At 38.2% G+C, this 21,408-nt stretch overlaps 1 protein-coding gene across 2 annotated transcripts in view; it reads left to right on the forward strand.

Moving 5' to 3' along the window:
• Shroom4 (shroom family member 4) overlaps nucleotides 1-21,408 on the forward strand; it is a 201,720-nt gene that overhangs the window by 102,918 nt on the left and 77,394 nt on the right. For both annotated transcript variants that reach the window (XM_057759472.1, XM_057759473.1), the window contains exon 2: nucleotides 1,294-1,445. In XM_057759472.1, the coding sequence (XP_057615455.1) occupies nucleotides 1,294-1,445 (152 nt within the window). The remainder of the gene's footprint in view (nucleotides 1-1,293; nucleotides 1,446-21,408) is intronic.

Raw genomic sequence — 21,408 nt, forward strand, 5'->3', positions numbered from 1 at the left:
GTGCTAACAAACTGAGAGAGCAGAAAGAAAAGCAGTGTAAGCGTAGCCTCAGTAAGGGTCAGCCCTCAGTGATAACTCACTTAGAAGCTTCCTTCCCATGAGAATTGAATAATTTGATCATTCTTACTTCACATATTACCCAAAACACTTAATGTGGGTGGGCTAGATTTTTATTTAACATGATCGTCTCAGTGGACATATAAAATTTAGACAGTATTTCCCTTCTGGGGCTAGGAGCTAAGAGCTTTGTTTATTTGTGTATCTCTACCACTTAGTGGGTTTGTTGTTCTGTGCATGCTAAAATACATTAAGTACTTGGGGAATAAGTTAATGATGGATGAGATGACCCCATTACTCTAGATAAAATTAATACTCTTAACAGGTAGAATTCACTTTTATATTAAGTGGAATATTATGTACAAAATTTCCTGTAAACTTGTATTTTTCTATTGTTTGTACTTTTGTTTTCAGAGTACCGCAGCCTGAAAACATTTTTGCAAAGATTACTGTGGTCATATTGAGAATGTTTCGATTGTGGTGGATTAGTAACACATCCCCAGCTTTTTCTGAATGTCCATTGGCAAGTACTATGCTAGGAATGTGGTGAAGAAACAGTGGTTTTGTACTTACTTCATATGTTTAGAATTGGGGATTCTGACTACAGAATACTGAACTGGAAGTCACCATCAAAGTTTTCAGTATCAGCCTCCTTGTTATAATAATCAGAACTCATACTGAGCTAAGGACTCAGAGCTCCCAAAAAGGTGACCTAGCTATCCTGTGAGGTGGGTGCTTTTGTTAGCCATGGTTTGCATGAAAGACAATTTAATTCTAAAGGGTTAGGTATATTTTTCAGGATCTCCCAGCTAGAAAGTAGTAGAGTCAAAATCCAAACCAAGTTTTGTCAGACTCCAAAGCCTGCCCAAAAGTAGGGAAAGATTTGTCCACTTTTGATGACGCTCTTCTGGCTCTAATTTGTGTGCACAGTTTGCAATGCCATGGGGCTTCTTCAGCAACACGATAGACTTTCTTTTAAGCATCGCTTTCTTTTATAGAAGCGCTATCTTTAGGGAGGAGTTGCCTTATGTCTTGTTGCCTCCTTTCTCAAGAGCTCGTTCAAGCTCTGCCTTCAGTGACCATGGCCTGTGATCAACTCCTCAGCTACTCTTGAAGCTGCATGGAACAGTTTCCTACTCTTACTTGTGGCTACAAGGTTGGGAGAAGTCAGAAAAGAAAATTATAGGGCCGAAGTCCCCTCACGACCTGCTTTTTGTTTTGTTCTCTGCAACACAGATTGAAGATGGAGGCAAGGCAGCCTTGTCCCAGAAGATGCGGACTGGTGATGAGCTGGTGAATATCAATGGCACTCCATTGTATGGCTCCCGCCAAGAGGCCCTCATCCTTATCAAAGGCTCCTTCAGGATCCTCAAGCTGATTGTCAGGAGGTAAGGTACAGGTGCCGAGGCCATTGAAAAGTGCTTGATTGATAATAAAACCTCCATAAAGTGACATCTCTATCATTATCATCAACAAGAGAGGTAGTTCATGGGCACAGAATTGTGCCGACAGCTAAAGCAGAATGGTCAAAGGGCTGTTGGTTCAGATTTTGACACTGTCATATACTCAGTATACCCACCCCTTCAGATAAATGCTTCTTCAGAACTCAATTTATTCGCTATTCTGAGGACTCAATGACTAAAAACATTTAAAGGTCTATATAACCCAAGGTTTTTTTCTGTCTCCTCTGTCATAACAGAGTCATTGTTCAATCATCACATATCAATAGAGATGTAAAAGAATCCAACTGCCAGCCATGGTAGGCTCTTTGGAGGCTATGGCAAGCTCCAAGTCAGAAATGTTACCCTTGTATGGTTTTACACATGAAAAAAAGCATGTATGTGTTAATAAAAATTAATAATATAAAGAAGCAATGAAAGGTTTCACAGAGTTCCTTGTGCTCATTAAATAGATTGCTTAGACAGAAATTGCTAATTAAAGAGAAAAAGAGGATTCAATAGAGTTACATTCAAAAGAGGAGGTAAAATTTGAGCTAAACAGGAGGTAGCATTAGAAAAATAAACCATCAGCAATAAATAGATTTTGGCTAAATGGAATTACACAAGCAAAAGGAAGGGCAGGGACATTATTGGGTGTAGCCATGCCAATGCTACCCTTTTTAATTTTTTTCTTTGTTTTTTGAGATTATAATGTAATTTCATCACTTTTGTCTTCTTTCTCCTCCCTCTAAACCTTCTCCCCTTGTTTGCTTTCAAATTCATGGTCTCTTTTTCTTTAATTGTTATCACTGAGTGCAGGAGAAACAGCCTTCCCCAGGAATAGAACACTGATCGGTTATCCAATGTCAAATGGTCAGTCCCAAAAAGACAGACATACAAATAACATTACATGGATGGACTTGACAGGTTGTGTTTATGTATTTATGAAGATAGACAGACAGACAGACACACACACACATTTTTTATTGTGGTCCTGGGGATGGATAGCAGGGCCTCCTGATGCTAGCTAGGCAAGTGTCCTCACATGTGAGCTCTGTTTACTTCTGTGTCTTCTTCCTTTTTGCCCATGTTTTAACCAGTCTCCTTTATTACTTGATTTTCACTTTGACCGTGCCTTAAACATTCCGTTTTCAGAAGTTCTACCTTTTCTGATATCATCATAATACAGAAATTATAATATGAACAATATCACTGGCTCTTCCTGTTTCAATTTATATCTATATATGGATGATTCTGTCTCTTCTTTCCCAGACCATATAGCCCGTTTCCTCTTGGACATTTATATTCAGATGTGACTATAGCATTTCAAGTACAGTAGGTTGCTCCAAGCCTAACACATTTATTCTTCACCAAAGCTTCCTATCTTGATGACACTCCAGCAACCAAGCCAGAAGGAGAGCTATCATAAATTCTTCTATTGATCTCATGTAACATTCAAATAATTTATCCAAACAATCTTTCCCTAAAACATAACAGTTTGGAATTACATGGGACAGATTATATAGAATTCCATTGGTTTATTGCATGATCTTCTGGTACCTAGTATTAAGCCATGCCTTTCCAGATATAGGCATCATGGTAAGTAGTGCCTTGTAATATATAAGAGCTATATTGTCACTGATTTCATTTTATATGAAGGGTTGTTTTTCATACGCTAAGGATGGACTCCAAGGCCTTGAGTATGCTAGTCAAGTACTCTGCCAATTGATCTACATCTTCACCACTTTGAATTGTTATGATTTATATTCTAAGTAAGACTTCATGGAGGGTTCACGTGGTAAAAGTTCTTGTTTAGTATCATGAATGGTACTCCTTGGATCTATCTCATAGAAATGGTAATTCTTTGAATAGTGTTATTATGAGGATCAAATGATTTAATGTACTTAAAATTTCTCTTTACAAGTACTAGCCATACTTGATCGTGCTTGGCTTCCAAGGTCAAGGTGGTTTAGTCATAGATGCATAATGCTGTATTGGGGAATTTCAGTCCATTCCCTTCTCCGAGGTATAAACGAAGTATAACTGGAGTAACCGAACACTGTCAGAAGGGAAATGCATTAGAACTGTAATGTGCATTGTATCCTAGTCTGCGGAGTATGATTTGCTGGGAAACCAATTGGGGGTGGCAAATATCTAAACAGAAAATATTGCTCTTGGTGAAATTCTGATTGCGGAAAAGACAGAGGCACTTTAGAGTGTGAATACTGTCAGAGAAGTTTCTGAGTTTAGTTCCACAAAGGGATGTGAAGATGCTGTGGGTTTTAACCACTCACCCTCTCTTCTTTCTCTACTATAGCAATACTGCCATTACAGAACATCACTTAGGAGTAGCTCTAACTACGGTCTTGGAGATAGCAAGGACCTTTGGTTTTTATGGGGTAAAAGGATCTATGGCTCCCAGGACCTACATTTTCTACCTTTTCAGCACCCCCACTTCAGCCCTTATTACTTGAGGCATTCCATGCATAATTATGAGATGATGCTGCCCTCTTGTGGAAAGCTTAACCTTCCCTATGGACTACTGGGGAAGTTTGTTCCTTCATGCTTAGTCCCAATTTTCCCTCCAGCTTATGAAAACGGTCTCTGTTCTTCATAAATTAACACATAAAAGAAGTGTGATAATGCTTATAGTTTATAAGTGTTTCATCCTATTTTCTTAGACACAAGTGAAAGAACCTTGGTTTACATAAATCACTGACAAAGTTCCAATGCTGGATTTTAGGTCTTGACTTAAGTCCTTTGAAGATGGACATACAAAGAGACCTTCAAAAATGGCTTATTCTGAAAACCCAATCCAGCTTCTCTCTCTCTCTCTCTCTCTCTCTCTCTGTGTGTGTGTGTGTGTGTCTGTGTGTGTCTGTGTGTGTACGTGCACACGCACGCACACGTGTGTGCAGGTGCTCACTTCCAGGGATCAAACCCAGATCCTTGTACATTCTAGGAAAGCACTTTACCTCTGAAGCAAATCCCCAGCGCGATATTGATTGCCCTTTAAATGATGGTAACTAAGTCAGAAATCAAGGTGTCATTGTCAAGCCACCTCTTGCCTCACCCTCGAGTCCAAGTAATTTCAAGCCTTGACATGTCTAACCTGCCCTAAATCTCTGTTAGTTTGTCTCAATTCAATCACTCTTGATTTCTCACCTGTACTATTTTGAGAGCCTTCCCACTGGCTTCTCAGCATTCAGCTTTATCTCTTACCAATCAATTCATGCTTCAAAAAAAGCATCTGAGCAGGTCACTTCTCTACTTGAAAAAAAAAATTAAAAATAAGAGCCATAGAACCGGGCTATTTTCAAAAGGTTTAAATGGATAGAATGTTTAACCATATTAAAGACATATTCATAAGCAAATTCGAATATTTTGTTAATTATTGAAGAGTTTCGTGCATTGTAATTTGATTATATTCATCCTCTTCCCCATTTATTCCCAGCCTCCAATTCCATATCCACCCAACATTGTACCTTCATGGATTTAAAAATAAAAATCAATCCACATGGTCCTGCCTATATGTTTGTGAGTGTGCGGTCGTCCACTGGACCATTTTTGATCTACCAGGGGACATACCCTTCATGAAAACTAACTTTCCCTTCCCTGCAAGCTGTCATTTACGACTAGCTCCTTAGCGAGGGCTAGAACTTTATGACTAAGTACCATTTTTAACTAAAAATAACGATATCGAAATATCTAAAAAAAAAAAAAAAACCTTTTAGCAGTAGAAAAAGAATTGATGAAAATATCTGCATTGAAGGCTTTGACATAACTTAAGCATGAAAACAAAGAACACCAAAATGTAAGTACTTGGAAAATTTGAAAACCTAAGTTATCCATTATAATTAATAAAATTTTAAAATATGTTATAGGTAGTAATTCATTATTTTCAAATATGCATGGAAAATTTAAAAATGATTGCATGTTATACTGCAGAAAATATATGCAAATTCCAGCAGAAGTGATATTGGCTTTATTTCTGATGATAATGTACAAATTTCCCAAATTTAAACAAAAATCTTTAGCAACTTTAATATAGCAGAACACATTTATATGCACATATCAAACCAAAGAAAAAGTAGCAAAGTAATAAAAATAATAAAGTTGAGAGCATGACTTGTCAAAACTTTGAAATTAGTATTCTGAAGTAAATTTATAACATTTTATTAAAAATGAAGAATGCAATTACATATCTAAGAATCCAATATAATATTGATGCCAAGAGCTTGATTTGGAGGACTGGTAAGATGGATTAAATAGATAAGCCTCTAGCAAATTTAATCAAGTAAACAAAAGTGAATTATAAATAAAATTTAAATGACAAATGACAAATAACATCATAGAAGTAGTTTTTTGAATTAACTACAGATTACTATAATTATACTTTAGGAAATCATGAAATCACAGAGAAATTTAACATAACTACTTCAGTTTTAAATGACAATTTTATTGAAAAACTGTATAATAAAATGATCTGAAACACTGAAAACAATAATAATCAAATGGGAATTCCCAGAAATATTTTAGGTTCATATAGTTTCAATCAGTGAGTGCCTTCGAAGTTTTTGAAATAACCCAGACTCTATTATAATGCTATAGACCTGAAATTGTTGCAGATTTATTCAGGTTGTTTTTGAAGCCAGAATCAGGATACTCTAATTATTGAGCTTAGATGCAAAGTTCCTAAATGCAAGCCTATCAAATATAATTTAGAAATATAGGATGATAACAAGTTATTTTAAATGCTGAAAGATTTCTTTTGAAAAAAGGTAAAATCTTAAGTCTAATACAGACTTAGAAATTAACATATGTTGAACTTTATTTAACTCTGTGACCAAACTGTAAAGTATTGAAATCAGTTTAAAGGAGAAGTCAAAGAACAAATTTCATATAAAGTTAACAGTAGACCGCAATAACCAGTTAGAAGCTGTACAATGTAAGAACTGTCACTTACTCATTATCGGCTAAACACATAAAAACTCAGGAGTACCCTTAAGAAGAAATATGCATAACATATTAAGGACATATATGAATGAAATTTTAAAATAAACTTTCCACTGAAAAATGTACACAAATAGTTTTGATTATATGAACAGCTGAAAGATATTGCATAAAGGGATTTTTTAATAGCTGATACAGCTCAGTGGTAGAGCACTTGCCTAGCATCTGTGGAGCCCCGGGTTCAATTTTCCATTCCCAGTACTGCAAAGCAAAGCAAAGCAGAGCAAAGCAAAGAAAAACTGAGTGGTAGAGTGCCTACTTAGCACAAGGCCCTTGGCTCCGAGCTCAGTAGGAAAAAAAAAAAAAAGTCTACTGCAATAAAATTTAGAGGGAGAAGGAAGAAAAAGTAATGGATAAAAACACAAAAGGTAATGACAGGGTTTTTGTTTGTTTGTTTGTTCTAGCTCTAGTGATATATGCCTATTAGGCCCAGTACCTGTGGTTGTGGTACTTTTGGGTAATGGGAGACAAGAGGATCAGGAGTTCAAGACCAGCATTAGGTATATAATGAGGTCAAGACCAGCCTAGGCTACATGAGACCCTGTCTCAAAAAAGCAAAACAAAAACTAAGAAGTAATTTAATGAACAGCATTTTCACTTACCCTAATTTAGTTATTCCTTTATGCTGTTGTGATATCCTGTCATTTTTGAAGTTCAAAGTAGCCTTTATCACTCGTTTCCTTATAAATGTTATCAGTTGGCCTCCAGATCATTTTCTCATTTGTATTTCCCACGTTTGCACCTGAATGCTAGTCATCTTTTCTATCACAGTTCAGAATGTCAGACTGACAACTTTTGTTGTCCTTTCAGATGGCCACATACTGTAGAGTCTTGGGCATTCTCAATCTTGAGAAATAAACACTTCTGTATCAACAACTCGCTCTTCTGATTGTGCAATTGACCTTGGCACCTCTCTCCCACGTTTGAGATAGGGCCTTATCCAGCCAGGGTGGTCTTGAACTCATGATCATCCTGTCTCAGCTTCGAAGATTGTGGAATTGTACGCATGCAGCACCATGCTTTTGCAAGCATTTGAGTCAGCAATTATTTATTGAATGCCAGGCTTTTTCTGCAGTCTGAATTCAGTCGTGAACACCCACAGTCTTTCTTGACTCCGTCACTGAATACAGAATGTAATTTGTAACTATTATTTCAGTTTTTCTAAGAAAGATACACAGATTCATTAGAAATTAATTAATTATACAATAAATGTTTTAGAGCTGGTGCTCATTAATGACTATTACTTAGAAACTTGTTACAAATATATTTTATTGGATGCCACATTAGGTCTACTAAGCAAAAACTCTTGAGTAGAGGGAGCTATTCCAGTTATGAATTTTTCTAAGATTTCTAAATGAAAAGCCAGCAGTTTGAAAACCACTACATGGAAGGCGTCAGGCTCAATTCTCCAGAATCGGTAGAGAAAAAGTAACTTCAACTCTGCATAACAACTTCTTCTCCATCTAGCTTTCTCATTCACCATTCTTTTCACTCCTGTTCTTCTCCATCACCAAGGCATCAATTCTGTTTTCTCCTATTCTGTTCTCCTCTTTTTGACCTCCGTGGTGACTTTGCTGACTCTACTTATTCAACCTGTGTTATTCCGTTCACTCACTTTTGCAACTACCACCTCAGTGCTAAGGAGTATATTTCTACGTCTGATCTCCCCCAAAATTTAGATTCATATATTCAGAACACCAATAAAGTCACTGCAGGAAAATCCAACAGGAAATTCAAGTGTAGTATGTAAAAATCTGAACTTTTTTCTAGCGCTTATACTCCCCCACTGCCAGTAGTAGTTGATAGTACCATGGTCCAGACATCCAACTGGAAACCCAGTAGTCATTCTTGACTCATTAATGTCTGGCACTGAGAGCGGTTTGCCCTTTAGATTGCCCCAGAATCCTTACTCTTCTTTGCATTTTTTCTGTGACTACCTTAGTTCAGTCCTTCCTTATCTCTCCTTTGAACTATTTCATAAGCTTCTTCACTGTCTCAAATCTGTCTGCCAAGGTGGTGCTAGCACAGAGACAAATCTAGAATACAGATTCAATTCTATTTCCATCCCCTGCCAAAAACTTCCCAGTGACCTCCCTTGCCCAGTGGGCAGTAAGAAGAGTGAGCTATTTATTCCTATCTCTGCTAACACCTGCAGCTTCATCTATTATACCTTGTTGCTGATTTATTCTGGAGCAATGAAGTTTCCAAGAATGTCATGCTGATTATCAACTCTATGAATCTTCATTTTCTACTTCTTACCAGAACTGGTCATTTCCATTTCTTTCTCTGGACTCCTTCACAGTAGCATTCACAAGCTTGAAATTAGAGCCCAGGATACCCATTTTAAGGATCTTTTCTTTGACATCCTGGGGTAATTCAAGTAGCTCTTTTCTGCTCCTATGGAATTCTAGTATTCTAGCCATTATCTCAATGCATTGGAAAAATCTGCTAATGTATGTTTCCCAGGAGATTATATCAGGGTTTGGCAAGCCAGTCTAACCTACCACTTATTTAACATGTCCTACTGTGTTATTTGTTATTTTTATTCTTTAAATATTTCATACATGCCTATAATGTGTCTTGATTAATTATAACCAACCCTCACTTTTCCTTCCAACTGCCTGCCCAGAACCTCATCATCATATCTTCCTCCAAATTTCATATGTTCCTTCCTGTATTTTTACTCGGAGTTGAGTTAGTGCTTTCTGTATGCACATGGGTATGAGATCATATACTAGGGCATGAGGAACCTGCCTACCAGTGGCCACACCTTCAGCCCCCCCCAAAGAAGAGTGACTCCCCATCTCCTAGCATCATCAGCTGCTAACAGGTCCCCTAAGCTTGGGCTGGTACCTCTGTAGTCCCTTCCCCTTCTACACTGGAATTTTTAACTTGCTTGACCTTGCATAGATAGCCACGTCTGCTGTGACTTCATCTGTGCAACTGCCATATCATATCCAGAGGCCAGCATTTCACCACATATCTATGTATCCTCTGACTCTTATATTCTCTTTCCCCCCTCTTCTGCAACGTTTCCTGATCCTCGGATGTTGGGGGAAGCCGCTAGTTTGTTTCTTGACCACCTTGACTCAAAATAACTGCACAGAAACTATATTATTTGTAATACTGTTTGGCCAATAGCTTAAACATATTTTTAGCTAGCTCATATCCTAAACTAACCCATCTTCATTAATCTTTGTATTGCCTCATGGCTGTGGCTTACAAGGTAACGTTCAATCCCTGGTGTCTATCTCCTGCGGGGCTACATGGCTTCTCCCTGACTCTGTCTTCTTTCTCTCAGAATTCGGTTTAGTTTTCCCTGCCTAACTCCGTTCTGCTCTGCTATAGGTCCAAAGCAGCTTCTTTATTAACCAATAAAAGCAACACATATACAGAAGGACTTCCCACACCACTCAGGGACAGGGAAATTGTTGATACAAGTATCCTGTCTTATGGTTGAGCACACACAGGTCCTTTTTACTCAGCATTTTTAATAGTAATGAATCTCTGCATGAACTATGACCCATGCAATAAGAAACTTCTCTGACCAAGGTTAAAAGCAACACAAATCTATAGATATAAATATTTAAAAGGTAGTTTGATAACATGACCATTCAGAAAAGCAGTATCAATAGGTTCTGCCCAAGGGCCTATGACTTCCCTAGACATGGGTTTTCACCATGTATACATTACCAGGCATGAATTCCCTCCTGCGGGGTAGGTCAAAAGTCTAATCATGAGATTCTTGCAACTATGACACCAATGTACACATCTTGCCTGGTAAGTCAGTATTGTAGCAAGCAGGATCCAGGACTGTATAAAATCATTGTCTTTTCTCCCGCAGCCTGCATAGCATCTTACAGAACTATGGAAGTTAGCCAACAGAAAGAGAGTTTCCTTGTTAGTTCAAGACTGATGTTCTGTGTCATGCAACAGAAGTATGTGATGCCTTCAGCAATATGGTGTTACTATCTAGTTATAGAGGGTAACTTAAAGCAAATGGTAATAGCTTATATTGTTTGGAGTGCCTCTGGGATCTCCTTGATCAATGAATCATAGGCACGTATAACCCATGTGGTTTAGAAATTTTCTCACCCCGACTATAAGAACAATGAAGCGGTGAGGACCGTCTTTATTCATTGTTGTGACTTTATCATGTAGTGCTATAGCCACTTCCCTATATCAGGCTGTGTGCAATATTTTCTTAGGGTTTCTATTGCTGTGAAGAGACACCATGACCATGGCAAATCTTATAAAGGAAACATTTAATTGGAGTGGCTTACAGGTCAGAGATTCAGTCCATTATCATCATAGGGTGACATGGCAGTGAGCAGGCAGACATGACGCTGGAGAAGGATCTCACAATTCTACATCTTGCACAGGCAACAGGAAGTGGTCTGCCTCATTGGGCATGGCTTGAACATATATGAGACCTCAAAGCCCATATCCATAGTGATACACTTCCTCCAATAAGACCACACCTACTCCAACAAGGCCACATCTCCTAATAGTGCCACCCACTTTGGGAGCCATTTTCTTTCAAGCCACCACAAATATGTGTGTGCGCACATGCGCATCTGTGCATGTGCACATTTGTGTATATAAATATACACACATATATTATATTTTAATATTTATAAATTTCTGAATCTTTCCTACTTTTCTATAGCAGGATGTAGATAATAATTTTTCAGTCTACCTTAGTTTATAAAAACTTAAATATAAAAATGGATATGTATATAACATCCCTGTTCCAAAGGCTCAAGGACCATTGTGGAAGCGGGGCAGAAAGTTTGTAAACCAGAGGTAAGGTTGGACATGAGCAGAGTAATACAGTATCTCTGTACATGACAGAACCTCTGCCTTCAGGAACTCACAGCAGCTGTGTTTCCTTGCCCAGTTGCTGCCCAGAGTCAAGTCATTCCACTTTCCAGTATGGAATAGGGAGGGGATCATTAGGTCCCAGCACTAGCTGAGGAGCTATTGACAGTTTATGGCTTCTGGGGAAGGTAGACTCAGTTTTCTTTAAGGGTATGGCCCTGGATAGGTTGACCATGATGATACCGTACCCAAAAGAATATGAGCAGTACAAAATTGGATTCAATAGGTTATAACTAAAGAAGGTAAGATTTTAGGTGGGATGGAGGTAGATCTGGGAGAAATTGGGGGAGGAGCAGGAATAACAGGATCACACATTATATGCATGTATAAAATCCTCAAAGAACTAATAAAATATCACATTTTAGAACATGAATACAAAGTATTTTATTTATACTTATATAAATATTTAGTACCTGGCCCTATATAAGTAAATTTGCTGATCTCTGATAAATCATTTTCAGAAAAAGACTGAGACTCCATATAATAGTTTAAAAAAATGCAAGGATTTTATGCATGACAGGCAGTCAATGCCACTGAGCAACAAAACCTCAACTCTCCCATAATTTGTCTTTGCTATGTTGTTCCTCAACCTAGAGAGTTTTCTACCTTTCTTTGCTAAACCAAAGACAAGTAATCCACCAGAATGAAGTTCTAATCAAAGGGGCTATGTTGTTAGAAGTACCTGCCATCACTATTTTCCATGTATTGTCCTCCATAACTCTATTGAGCCTTACAGTGCAGAAGGGCTTTCCTACAGCCGTGAAACTCAAAATAATGAAGTAGTACTAAATGCTGCAGTTTCTGTCTACCAATCTGGCTTTCTTTCTAATGTTTCTGGAGTTTTTCACATTTGCTACCTCCTCTAGGGAGCCTTTCTGCTAGAGAGACAACTCCTTCCTATACCTAAAGTAAGGTTGGGATTCAATCTGTTTGCTTGCTTGACTTGTCTTTTGCTAGTTCTTCTTTTATGAAATGGTCTAACTCTGGACACAGAAGAGTTCCAGATCCTTCTCCCCAGCCTTTACTTCTTTCTGAGCTCCAGATTTCCATTCCAAGATGCCCATTGCCTCTGTCCTGATAGCTCATTATTTTTTTGTCTATGGCATCATTCCCATCTCTATACATCAAACTCACAAGTATAGAATCTCTTTAATTTCTTCTTTATCCTCCAAGTCCTTTCTGAGCTCTCTCTGCAGTGTTTCTAATATTCATGTCATCCATCTCCTTTGCCTTCTTCCTACTACTGCCTGGGACTCATTACCTCTTATCTGGATGCCCTCCAACCCATTCATTGCACTTCTGCCAAATTAATCTTCCTAAAGTACATCTCAGTATTTATTTCAATCAGCAATAATTGTGCTTCGGGTAAACCTCATGAGTTATAAGAGTTCTATTGTGCCAGCCTGGGTCATGTAATTCCCTTTCTCAAATGTGCTGCCCCAATTGTCTCCAGAAATAATACAAGTACTCTGTCCTAGATTTTATGACCCTCCATAGCTGGATCTACATGATCTACATGACTTTTTTCTATCTTATCTTTCTGAAATCCGAAGAGTATGACTGTCCTTTGTACATTCTTTTACCTGGGCTATGGCTTTTATTGTCCTCTGCTTGGGAAATAACTTCTTTAATTCCTACTCTCCATTATTCAGATACTGTCAGCTTCTCATCTTCCATTGTCTTATTTCTTTTTCTCCTAATTATACAAACTTGCATGGACTCCTCCCATTTTGAAAATATATTTTCACTTTTAAATGTATTAAGCTGATTAAATTTTGCCCCCAAGCTCTAATAAAATCCATGTCCTTGTGAGTCTCCATAAATATAGATAGTTCACAGTGAAGCCGTTTTCTCCACTGTGATTTTTATGTTTGATTGGTCAAGTCCTGATCATTTTTATTTAATTTTTTATTTTTTAATTTTTTATTCATTTTACCTACCACCACAGTTCCCCCTCCCACCTCTCCTCCTGCTCCCCAGCCACTTACCCCAACCCATCCTCCATCTATTCCTCCCAAAGGGTAAGGCCTCCCATGGAGAGTCAACAAAGCCTGGCACATTAAGTTGAGGCAGGACCAAGCTCATCCCTCCTCCATCAAAGTTGAGTAAGGCATCCCACCAAAGTGAATGGGCTCCAAAAAGCCAGCTCATGTACTAGAGATAGATCCTGGTCCCACTGCCCGGACCCCCTCAAACAGACCAAGCTATACAACTGTTGCCCACATGCAGAAGGCCTAGTTCGGTCCTATGCAGTCTCTAAAGCTGTCAGTCTAGAGTTCATGAGTTCCTACTAGCTTGGTTCAACTGTCTCTGTAGATTTTCCCATCATGATCTTGACAACCACTTTGCTCATAATAATTCTTCCTCCCTCTCTTTGACAGGACTCCCAGAGCTCAGGCTGGTGCTTGGCTGTGGATCTCTGCATCTGCTTCCATCAGTTACTGGGTGAAGGTTCCATAATGACAGTTAGGGTACTCACCAGTCTGATTAAAAGGAGGAAAGGCCAGTTCAGGCTCCCTCTCCACTATTGCTAGGAGTCTTAGCTGGGGTCATCCTTGTGGATTCCTGAGAATTTCCCTAACATCAGGATTCTCCCTAATGCTCACCCACTCTGTCCCTCCCCCAACTTGACCATCCCCTTCTCTCAGGTTCTCATTCCCCATCCCCTCCCCTGTACCACTGCTCCCACCCTGCCCCCAGTTTACCTAGGAGATTTTACCTATTTTCCCTTCCCAAGGCGATTCATGCACCCCTGTTAGGATCCTTTTTATTACCTAGCTACTCTGGAGCTGTGGATTTTAGTCTGGTTATCATTTGCTTTACATCCAGTATCCTCTTATGAGTGAGGCTATACTGTGTTTGTTTTTCTGTCCCTGGGTTACCTCACTCAGGATGATTTTTTTCTGGTTGCATAATTTGCCTTCAAATTTCCAGATGTCCTTGTTTTGAACAGCTGAGTAATACTCTATTGTATCAATGTACCACCTTTTCTTTATCCATTCTTCAGTTGAAGGTTATCTAGATTGTTTCCAAGTTCTGGCTATTATGAATAATGCTGCTATGAACATAGTTAAATAAGTGTCCTTGTGGTGCTATGGACATAGTTAAATAAGTGTCCTTGTGGTGCTATGGACATAGTTAAGTAAGTGTCCTTGTGGTATAATAGAGCATCCTTTGGGTGTATGCCAAAGACTAGTATCACTGGGTCTTGAGGTAGATTGATTCCCAATTTTGTGAGAGGTCACCATACTGATTTCCAAAATGGTTGTACAAGTTTGCTCTCCCACCAGCAGTGAAGGAGTGTTCACGTTACTTCACATCCTCTCCAACATAAGCTGTCATTTGTGTTTTTGATTTTAGCCATTCTGACAGGTTTAAGATGGTATCTCAGAGCCATTTTGATTTGCATTTCCCTGATGCCTAAAGATGTAGAGCAATTCCTTAAATGTCTTTCAGCCATTTCATATCCTTCTGTTGAGAATTCTCTGTTTAGATCTGTACACCATTTTTAATTGGATTACTTAGTATTTTGATGTCTAGTTTTTTGAGTTCTTTATATATTTTGGAGATCAGCCCTTTGTCAGACGTGGGGTTGGGTGGAGATTTTTTACCATTATGTAGGCTGCTGTTTTGTCTTGTTGACCGTGTCCTTTGCTTTACAGAAGCTTTTTAGTTTCAGGAGGTCCCGTTTATTAATTGTTGCTCTCGGTACTTGTGCTGCTGGGGTTATATTTAGGAAGTGGTCTCCTGTGCTTCCTAAAAGAATACTTCCCATTTTCTCTTCTATCAGGTTCAGTGTGGCTGGTTTTATGTTGAGGTCTTTCATCCACTTGTACTTGAGTTTTGTGCACAGCGATAGATATGAATATATTTGCAATTTTTTTACATATTGACATCCAGTTATGCCAGCACCATTTGTGGAAGATACTTTCTTTTATCCATTGTATAGTTTGACTTCTCGGTCAAATCAGGTGTTCATAGGTGTGTGAATTAATGTCAGGGTCCTCGATTCGATTCAATTAATCCACGTTTCTGTTTTTATGCCAATAACAAGTTGTTTTTCTTACTATATAACTCTATAGTAGAGCTTGAAGTCAGGGATAGTGATCCCTCTAGAAGTTCCTTTATTGTACAGGATTTGCTTTAGCTATCCTGGGTTTTTTGTTTTTCTATGTGAAGTTGAGTATTGATTTTTCAAAATCTGTGAAGAATTGTGTTGGGATTTTGATGAGGATTACATTGCATCTGTAGATTGGTAGGATTGCCATTTTTATTATCTTGATCCTACCTACCCAAGAGCATGGGAGGTCTTTCCATTTTGATAGCTTCTTCAATTTCTTTCTTCAGAGGCTTAAAGTTCTTGCCATACAGGTCTTTAACTTGTCCTGATCATTTTTATCTCCTGAAAATTTCTATTTCCTTTTTCTCATTTGTACACTGGCACAGCATCTTAGTACCTATTTTCAGTCTTATTGTTCTCCTTACCACCTGAATATAGTCTCTGTGCTACAATCAGAGTCATCTTTTAAAATGTAGCTCTAGTTACAAACCCATTACTTGTCAAAATCACTCAAGGTTGCCCATTGATTCAGAATAAAATCCTAACTCTCTACCATGGTTGAATCCTATCTATTCTTAAGATAGAATTCTCTATATGTCCACTGGCTATGCAAAGACTTTCACTCAAAGTTACAGCCACTTTCAACTGTTTGTACTTGTCCAACTATAACGTCATTTCTCATATCTCTTTGCCTTTTCACATCTTGCTCCTTCTGCTCAGAATCTTGACTGTTCCCTTTTAAACTTTGTTTTGCTTGCTTTTACTCAACACTTAGAACTGATCCAAGCTTTAGCAATTCTGAATTTTCCTTAGCCAGTGCAGCCTTGAAATGTATTATGTTTGCTCACAAACATAACACCTCTGGTTTCCTCTATCTAGGGCTGTGACAGCATGCGTGCTTGTCACAAAATCTCTAAGATGGGCACAATCTATAAGATGATCATTTTTGTATATTCAACATGCTGTCCTAGTGTCTAACATGATTATGTGCTGAGTACCCACTGTATAGCTAAGTGAGTTGAACATATGTGTGGCCAAGCAAGGACAATGAGAGCCACTGTTGTGAAGACTAGAAACCAAGAATATCAGGGGCATTGGTTTGATAGGCATCCAAATACTTGAGAGTTGATGTTGGGAATTCAGTAAAGGAAAGATATATAAATCAAAGATAAGTCCAAATTTTCCCAGCAGGCTAGATTGAGTTGTAAGACATTAATTTCAAACATAGTTACATGAAGTTGAATTTATTCAGTGGTGAGCTTTGCACTTGACTCTTTATGTCTGTTAAATTAAAATGAAGGAAAATAATTTAATTTAGAAAATGCAGAGCTTGAACCTTATAAGACTTTTATGATAGGCACTTGTAACTATGGTTCTAGGATATAGAAAAGAAGTTTGTACTTAGTAATTATATGGGAAGTTATTAGAATACATGGTAGTTCAAGCCACTGAGAGTTTCCAGAAACAGAAGCAAAAATAAATAAATAAATGCAAGAGGTCTAGGTACTTGTTGTTTGTTGGCATATTTATTAGCTAAACACAGGGAGAAGATCCTTTTATTAACTCATATGAGAATAATTACTAGACATATACTCTGTCTGTGCCAAGTACTATTGTGGGAACGGAGAAAAAAAACACTAAGAAACAAACCTTTCATCTGACCTTCTAATGGGGATGGATAAACAATTCTCACAGAGAAGCAAATATATACTCCCAGTTAGTTATAGGGGCTGTGAAATAAATGAAGAAATGGGTTAGATAGAGATGTGCTAGAGACAACAGGGATAGAAGGGACTTTAACCAGGTCAGGGATGATCCTTCTGCAGGTGGTGTGTATGTGTCCTGAGTTCAATTCCCAGCACCCACATGGTGTCTCACAATCATCTGTACTGAGATCTGATGCTCTCTTTTGTCATGCAGACACACATGCAAATAGAACACTCATATACATAACTAAATAACTCTTTAAAAAAGAATTCTAAATGTGTTGTAATTGGAGGGGGGATGTTGTTAAAGGATTCCAAACAGGATAATGATAAGATTGGTTTTCTACCTAGAGATGATCATTCTGGCTACTGTATGGAAAGAGACTATAGTAGGAAAGGGAGGAACTGCAGTGATTCAGAAGGAGACGGTGATGGGTTGACTCAAATTTTACTCATATCAGTGTTAAAATTAGTAGGATTTAAGATTGGTTTCGGAGGAGTTGCCAGTGAGTGAAGTATGAGTTAGACAGGGTTGTGGCCGAGAATGAATAGGTAAGGAATTAAAATTTCCTTAGTTTAAAAAAAAATTTCCTTAGTTTAGGCTTGAATAACTTTTAAATCCCAAAATATAAAGTTTCTAACTGCTAATGAGGCTGATCTAGTAGAGACAGATACATTGATGTTCTAGAAAGGAAGAAATAATTATGGCAGTAAGATCTTTAGGAATATTAGAACAGAAGTCTAAAAAACTTTGGTAAAATTAAGCAGAATTCATCTACTGCATGAGGAGGCAAGGAAGGGTAAATTGGTGACATGAGAAAGAGAGGCTTCTCTATTCATTGCTTCTAGTTGTTAACCAAATCTAAGGGGTTACCATCAGCCTACAGGGAGAAAGATAGAGAAAAAGCAATTAGAGATGTATGAAGAGAAGTAGAAGAGAGTGGTGTCATGTTAACCAAGGGAGAAGGAAGGAGCAGCCCATCAATCACGACTGTCACATCAAATATTGCAGTCAGTTAGATGAACGCTGAAAAATAGACTACTGGGTTGCATAATTCAGAGGTTATTAGTTGGCGCTGGCAGAAAAACTTTCATTAACACAGTAGGAGCAGGTTCCGTGAATGAATGCAGTGTGAGTGGGCTGAACGTGCAGCTTGGGCTAGCACTTCCCTAATATCCACAAAACTGTCGGTTCCATCTCTAGCACCCTCTCCACAAAACCCACTGAACTGAAGGTGAGGAGTTGTACATGTAGACAGTGTTTGAGGTATGGAAGTGTTAGGTATCGGGGATGATTGGGGAACACTGTACCACTGAGCTGTATCCCAGCTCAACAGTCCTTTTAGAAGTGGAAAGTATCAGAGGTAAGTGCTGAGAGGAACCTACTTATATCGTCTGTTAGACTGTGAGTTTCCTGAGGAAGAGTGGCGTACCAGAGTCATATGGGCCTTCTCTACTATCCTGTCCAAGATATGACACTGCTGGTTTCTAGCAAAGGTTGAGTATGAGAGTGAATAACTGAATTCACAAATTCTGTACCCACATAGAATCAACTGAATCTCCTACCGTGTCCTTTGAGAAAGTTGTCTGTTGTGCCTCCTTCCATATATGTGCTTAGAAAAAGATCTCTAAAGACACACTAAAGAGCAAAACAGTGGAAGAGCCAAAAGGTGGTTCAGATGCAACCTGGAGCCTCTAGAGAGGATAGACATCTGGAAAGGCTGACCCAAGAACTGCCAGAAATGAGTCGGTACTGCTCTGTGCAGAGTAGGAAATAATGGTACCCAGAAGTTGTATTGAATTAGTTGCCTTTGAGGGTAGTTTAGCAGCCATAGTAGAGAGGAGAGGGAAGTGTGTATAATAGACGTTAGCTGTATTGGAAGAGCAGAAATTCATCAACAAATAGGAAATGCATGGAATGAGATCAGGGTAGAACAGATCGCAACTAGATGAAATCAAGACAAAGGTTATTTTAGCTAACTCTCAGAGAAACTGAATCTTGACAGCAAAAAATACTGCATTGTGGGTTAAACTTTGAAAAGAAAACCTGGAACTCTGCCACTGAGTCGTTTTAATTATTAACAATTAGACAGGACAATGTCATTGAAAATAATGTAGCATAATACAAGGAGTGGTTTTGCTTTGTTCCCAGAGGGGTAGACTGGATGTGACCTAATAGCTTTTTCCTACACTAATTTGGCTGATTGTGTCAGAGAAAGAAAAAAAACAGGTTGATCATTTTGTTTGTTTTTCTTCTGTTGAATGACTCACACTTGACCACAGGCATATATAGAAAGAATTCCCATTGAGAGGAAGATAACAGAATGCATAATAGGAGTCCAGTAGACTGAGAGAACTCCCCAAAAGTTGAAAAATTAGCTAGAACCTTGAGCTATTTACCATCCAACTCCAAGCTATGGCACCAATGTCTGGATGACAGCATTTGATGATTGAATGAATTAATGAATGGTACCCTGGGAGAGACCGCCTGGGAAAATCAATATAAAATGGCAATAAACTGATAGGTCAGACACGTTATCTCTCTGAATCACCTTCTGGTTTCATTTTTAATTATTTCTGCTGAAGATAAATTAAAGAATTCAGATAATGTACTTGGAATCCAGCATCTTAAGATGGATTAGCTTTCTCGCCTCTTATTTTTTCCAACCCACCCCCCTACATAAGTCAAAGTTTCTGTTTGCTTTATCACACTGAGAAGAAAGAAAATTATATTTTTCTCTTAAAAGTCACAGATATTGATATTAAAATCGGCTTAGCCCTTAACATTAACCAGTAACTGCAATCAATTTTAGAGTAATTAAAAATATTTCTTTTATTTTTTGAGATTATAATGTAATTACATGATTCTCCCTTCCCTTTCCTCCCCAAATCCTTCTACTACCCCTCCCTGCTCTCTTTCAAATTCCTGGTTTCTTTTTTCATTACTGCTGCTACATGCATACATACATGTAGATAGCCACTACCAGGAATGGTAGTATTTCAGCTCATTTTTATCAATGTGCCACAAGTCAAAGTTAAGATAAAGTGACAGTATTCTCCTGGCAGCATATTTTTATTCTTGGAATTTCTTCACTATTCCAACTACCCGAGCCTGCCTCTTTTAGTGAGTAACCATCCTTCCCACCATATTGGCCACAGCTGATAAGTTAGCGGTTCCCCTAGCCATGGCTGTTGACACTAATCAGTGGGAATTCCAAATTTACCTGTTTGACTGTCTTGCTCTCAAATTTCCTCCTTCTGTTATTTTTGTCCTCACCAAGTAGACAGAACTTATAGAAAACAAAGAAAGGAAAGAATAACTTCATTAAGGAAGTGGCAGCCCAAAGTACAAAAACTTCGATTTTCTTTCTTTCCTTAAACAAGAGACGTTTTCAGCTTTTTTCCCTTTTGCATGTCTTCTCTTTGGAGCTTTTAAAGCTACAGATAGGCGACACCACTTTAATTTAGATACAATAACCGGACTTAATTAATATCCCAGACCCACTCATTTCCTTTAACAACAGTGTCCAACACATTTGTTTCCTCTGAAATGTTTTATTTTCCCAGAGGCTCATATCCCTTGCACAGAACAGAATGTTTCAAAAAACAGTTGAACAGCTTTTTATCAGAGAGGTAAGTGGTCCTATCACAACTATAAAGATGTGTGCAGAAAATTTGGTGAGCAATCATGAAAGCACTATAAAACTATCAATGGAGAGAAAAGCCATTCAAATGAAAGCTTTGTAAATGAATCAAGATTATTCAACCTGAAGAGATAATGTTTTCAGAGCCTTAGAAAAGGTAGACACTCACTCAAATGGTTTAACAAACATAAAGCAAAGAATCCTCACTACTACATGTTCTAACCACAGGTAGGTTTGTCTTACAAAATAGATAAGCCAGCTCTCTGCTTTCTTTTACAAAATCGTCTCACTGTGTAGTCGAGGCTCCTCTTAAACTCACAGATTTCTTTCTTCTAATCTGAGTGCTAGGATTATAGTTGCAGCACCCTGCTCAATTAGTTCTTTGCATATTTGCTTTGTAAGACAGGAAGAAGTGATTTATGAGCTGCTTTTAAGTACTGAAAATATTCTCTAGAAAAAAAGTATGCGTCTTTAGAAGGCCAGAAATTGATTCCTATGGTGTCCTCTATTCCCCCATTTTTCCTCATCAACCCTAAGGCCTCCCACCAGCCACTTTATTCTCTACAAATCTTTTCCTTGAAATCAACACCAGAAACACAATTTGGTGA

The sequence above is a fragment of the Chionomys nivalis genome, chromosome X (assembly GCF_950005125.1).
Source record: "Chionomys nivalis chromosome X, mChiNiv1.1, whole genome shotgun sequence".
NCBI lineage: Eukaryota > Metazoa > Chordata > Mammalia > Rodentia > Cricetidae > Chionomys > Chionomys nivalis.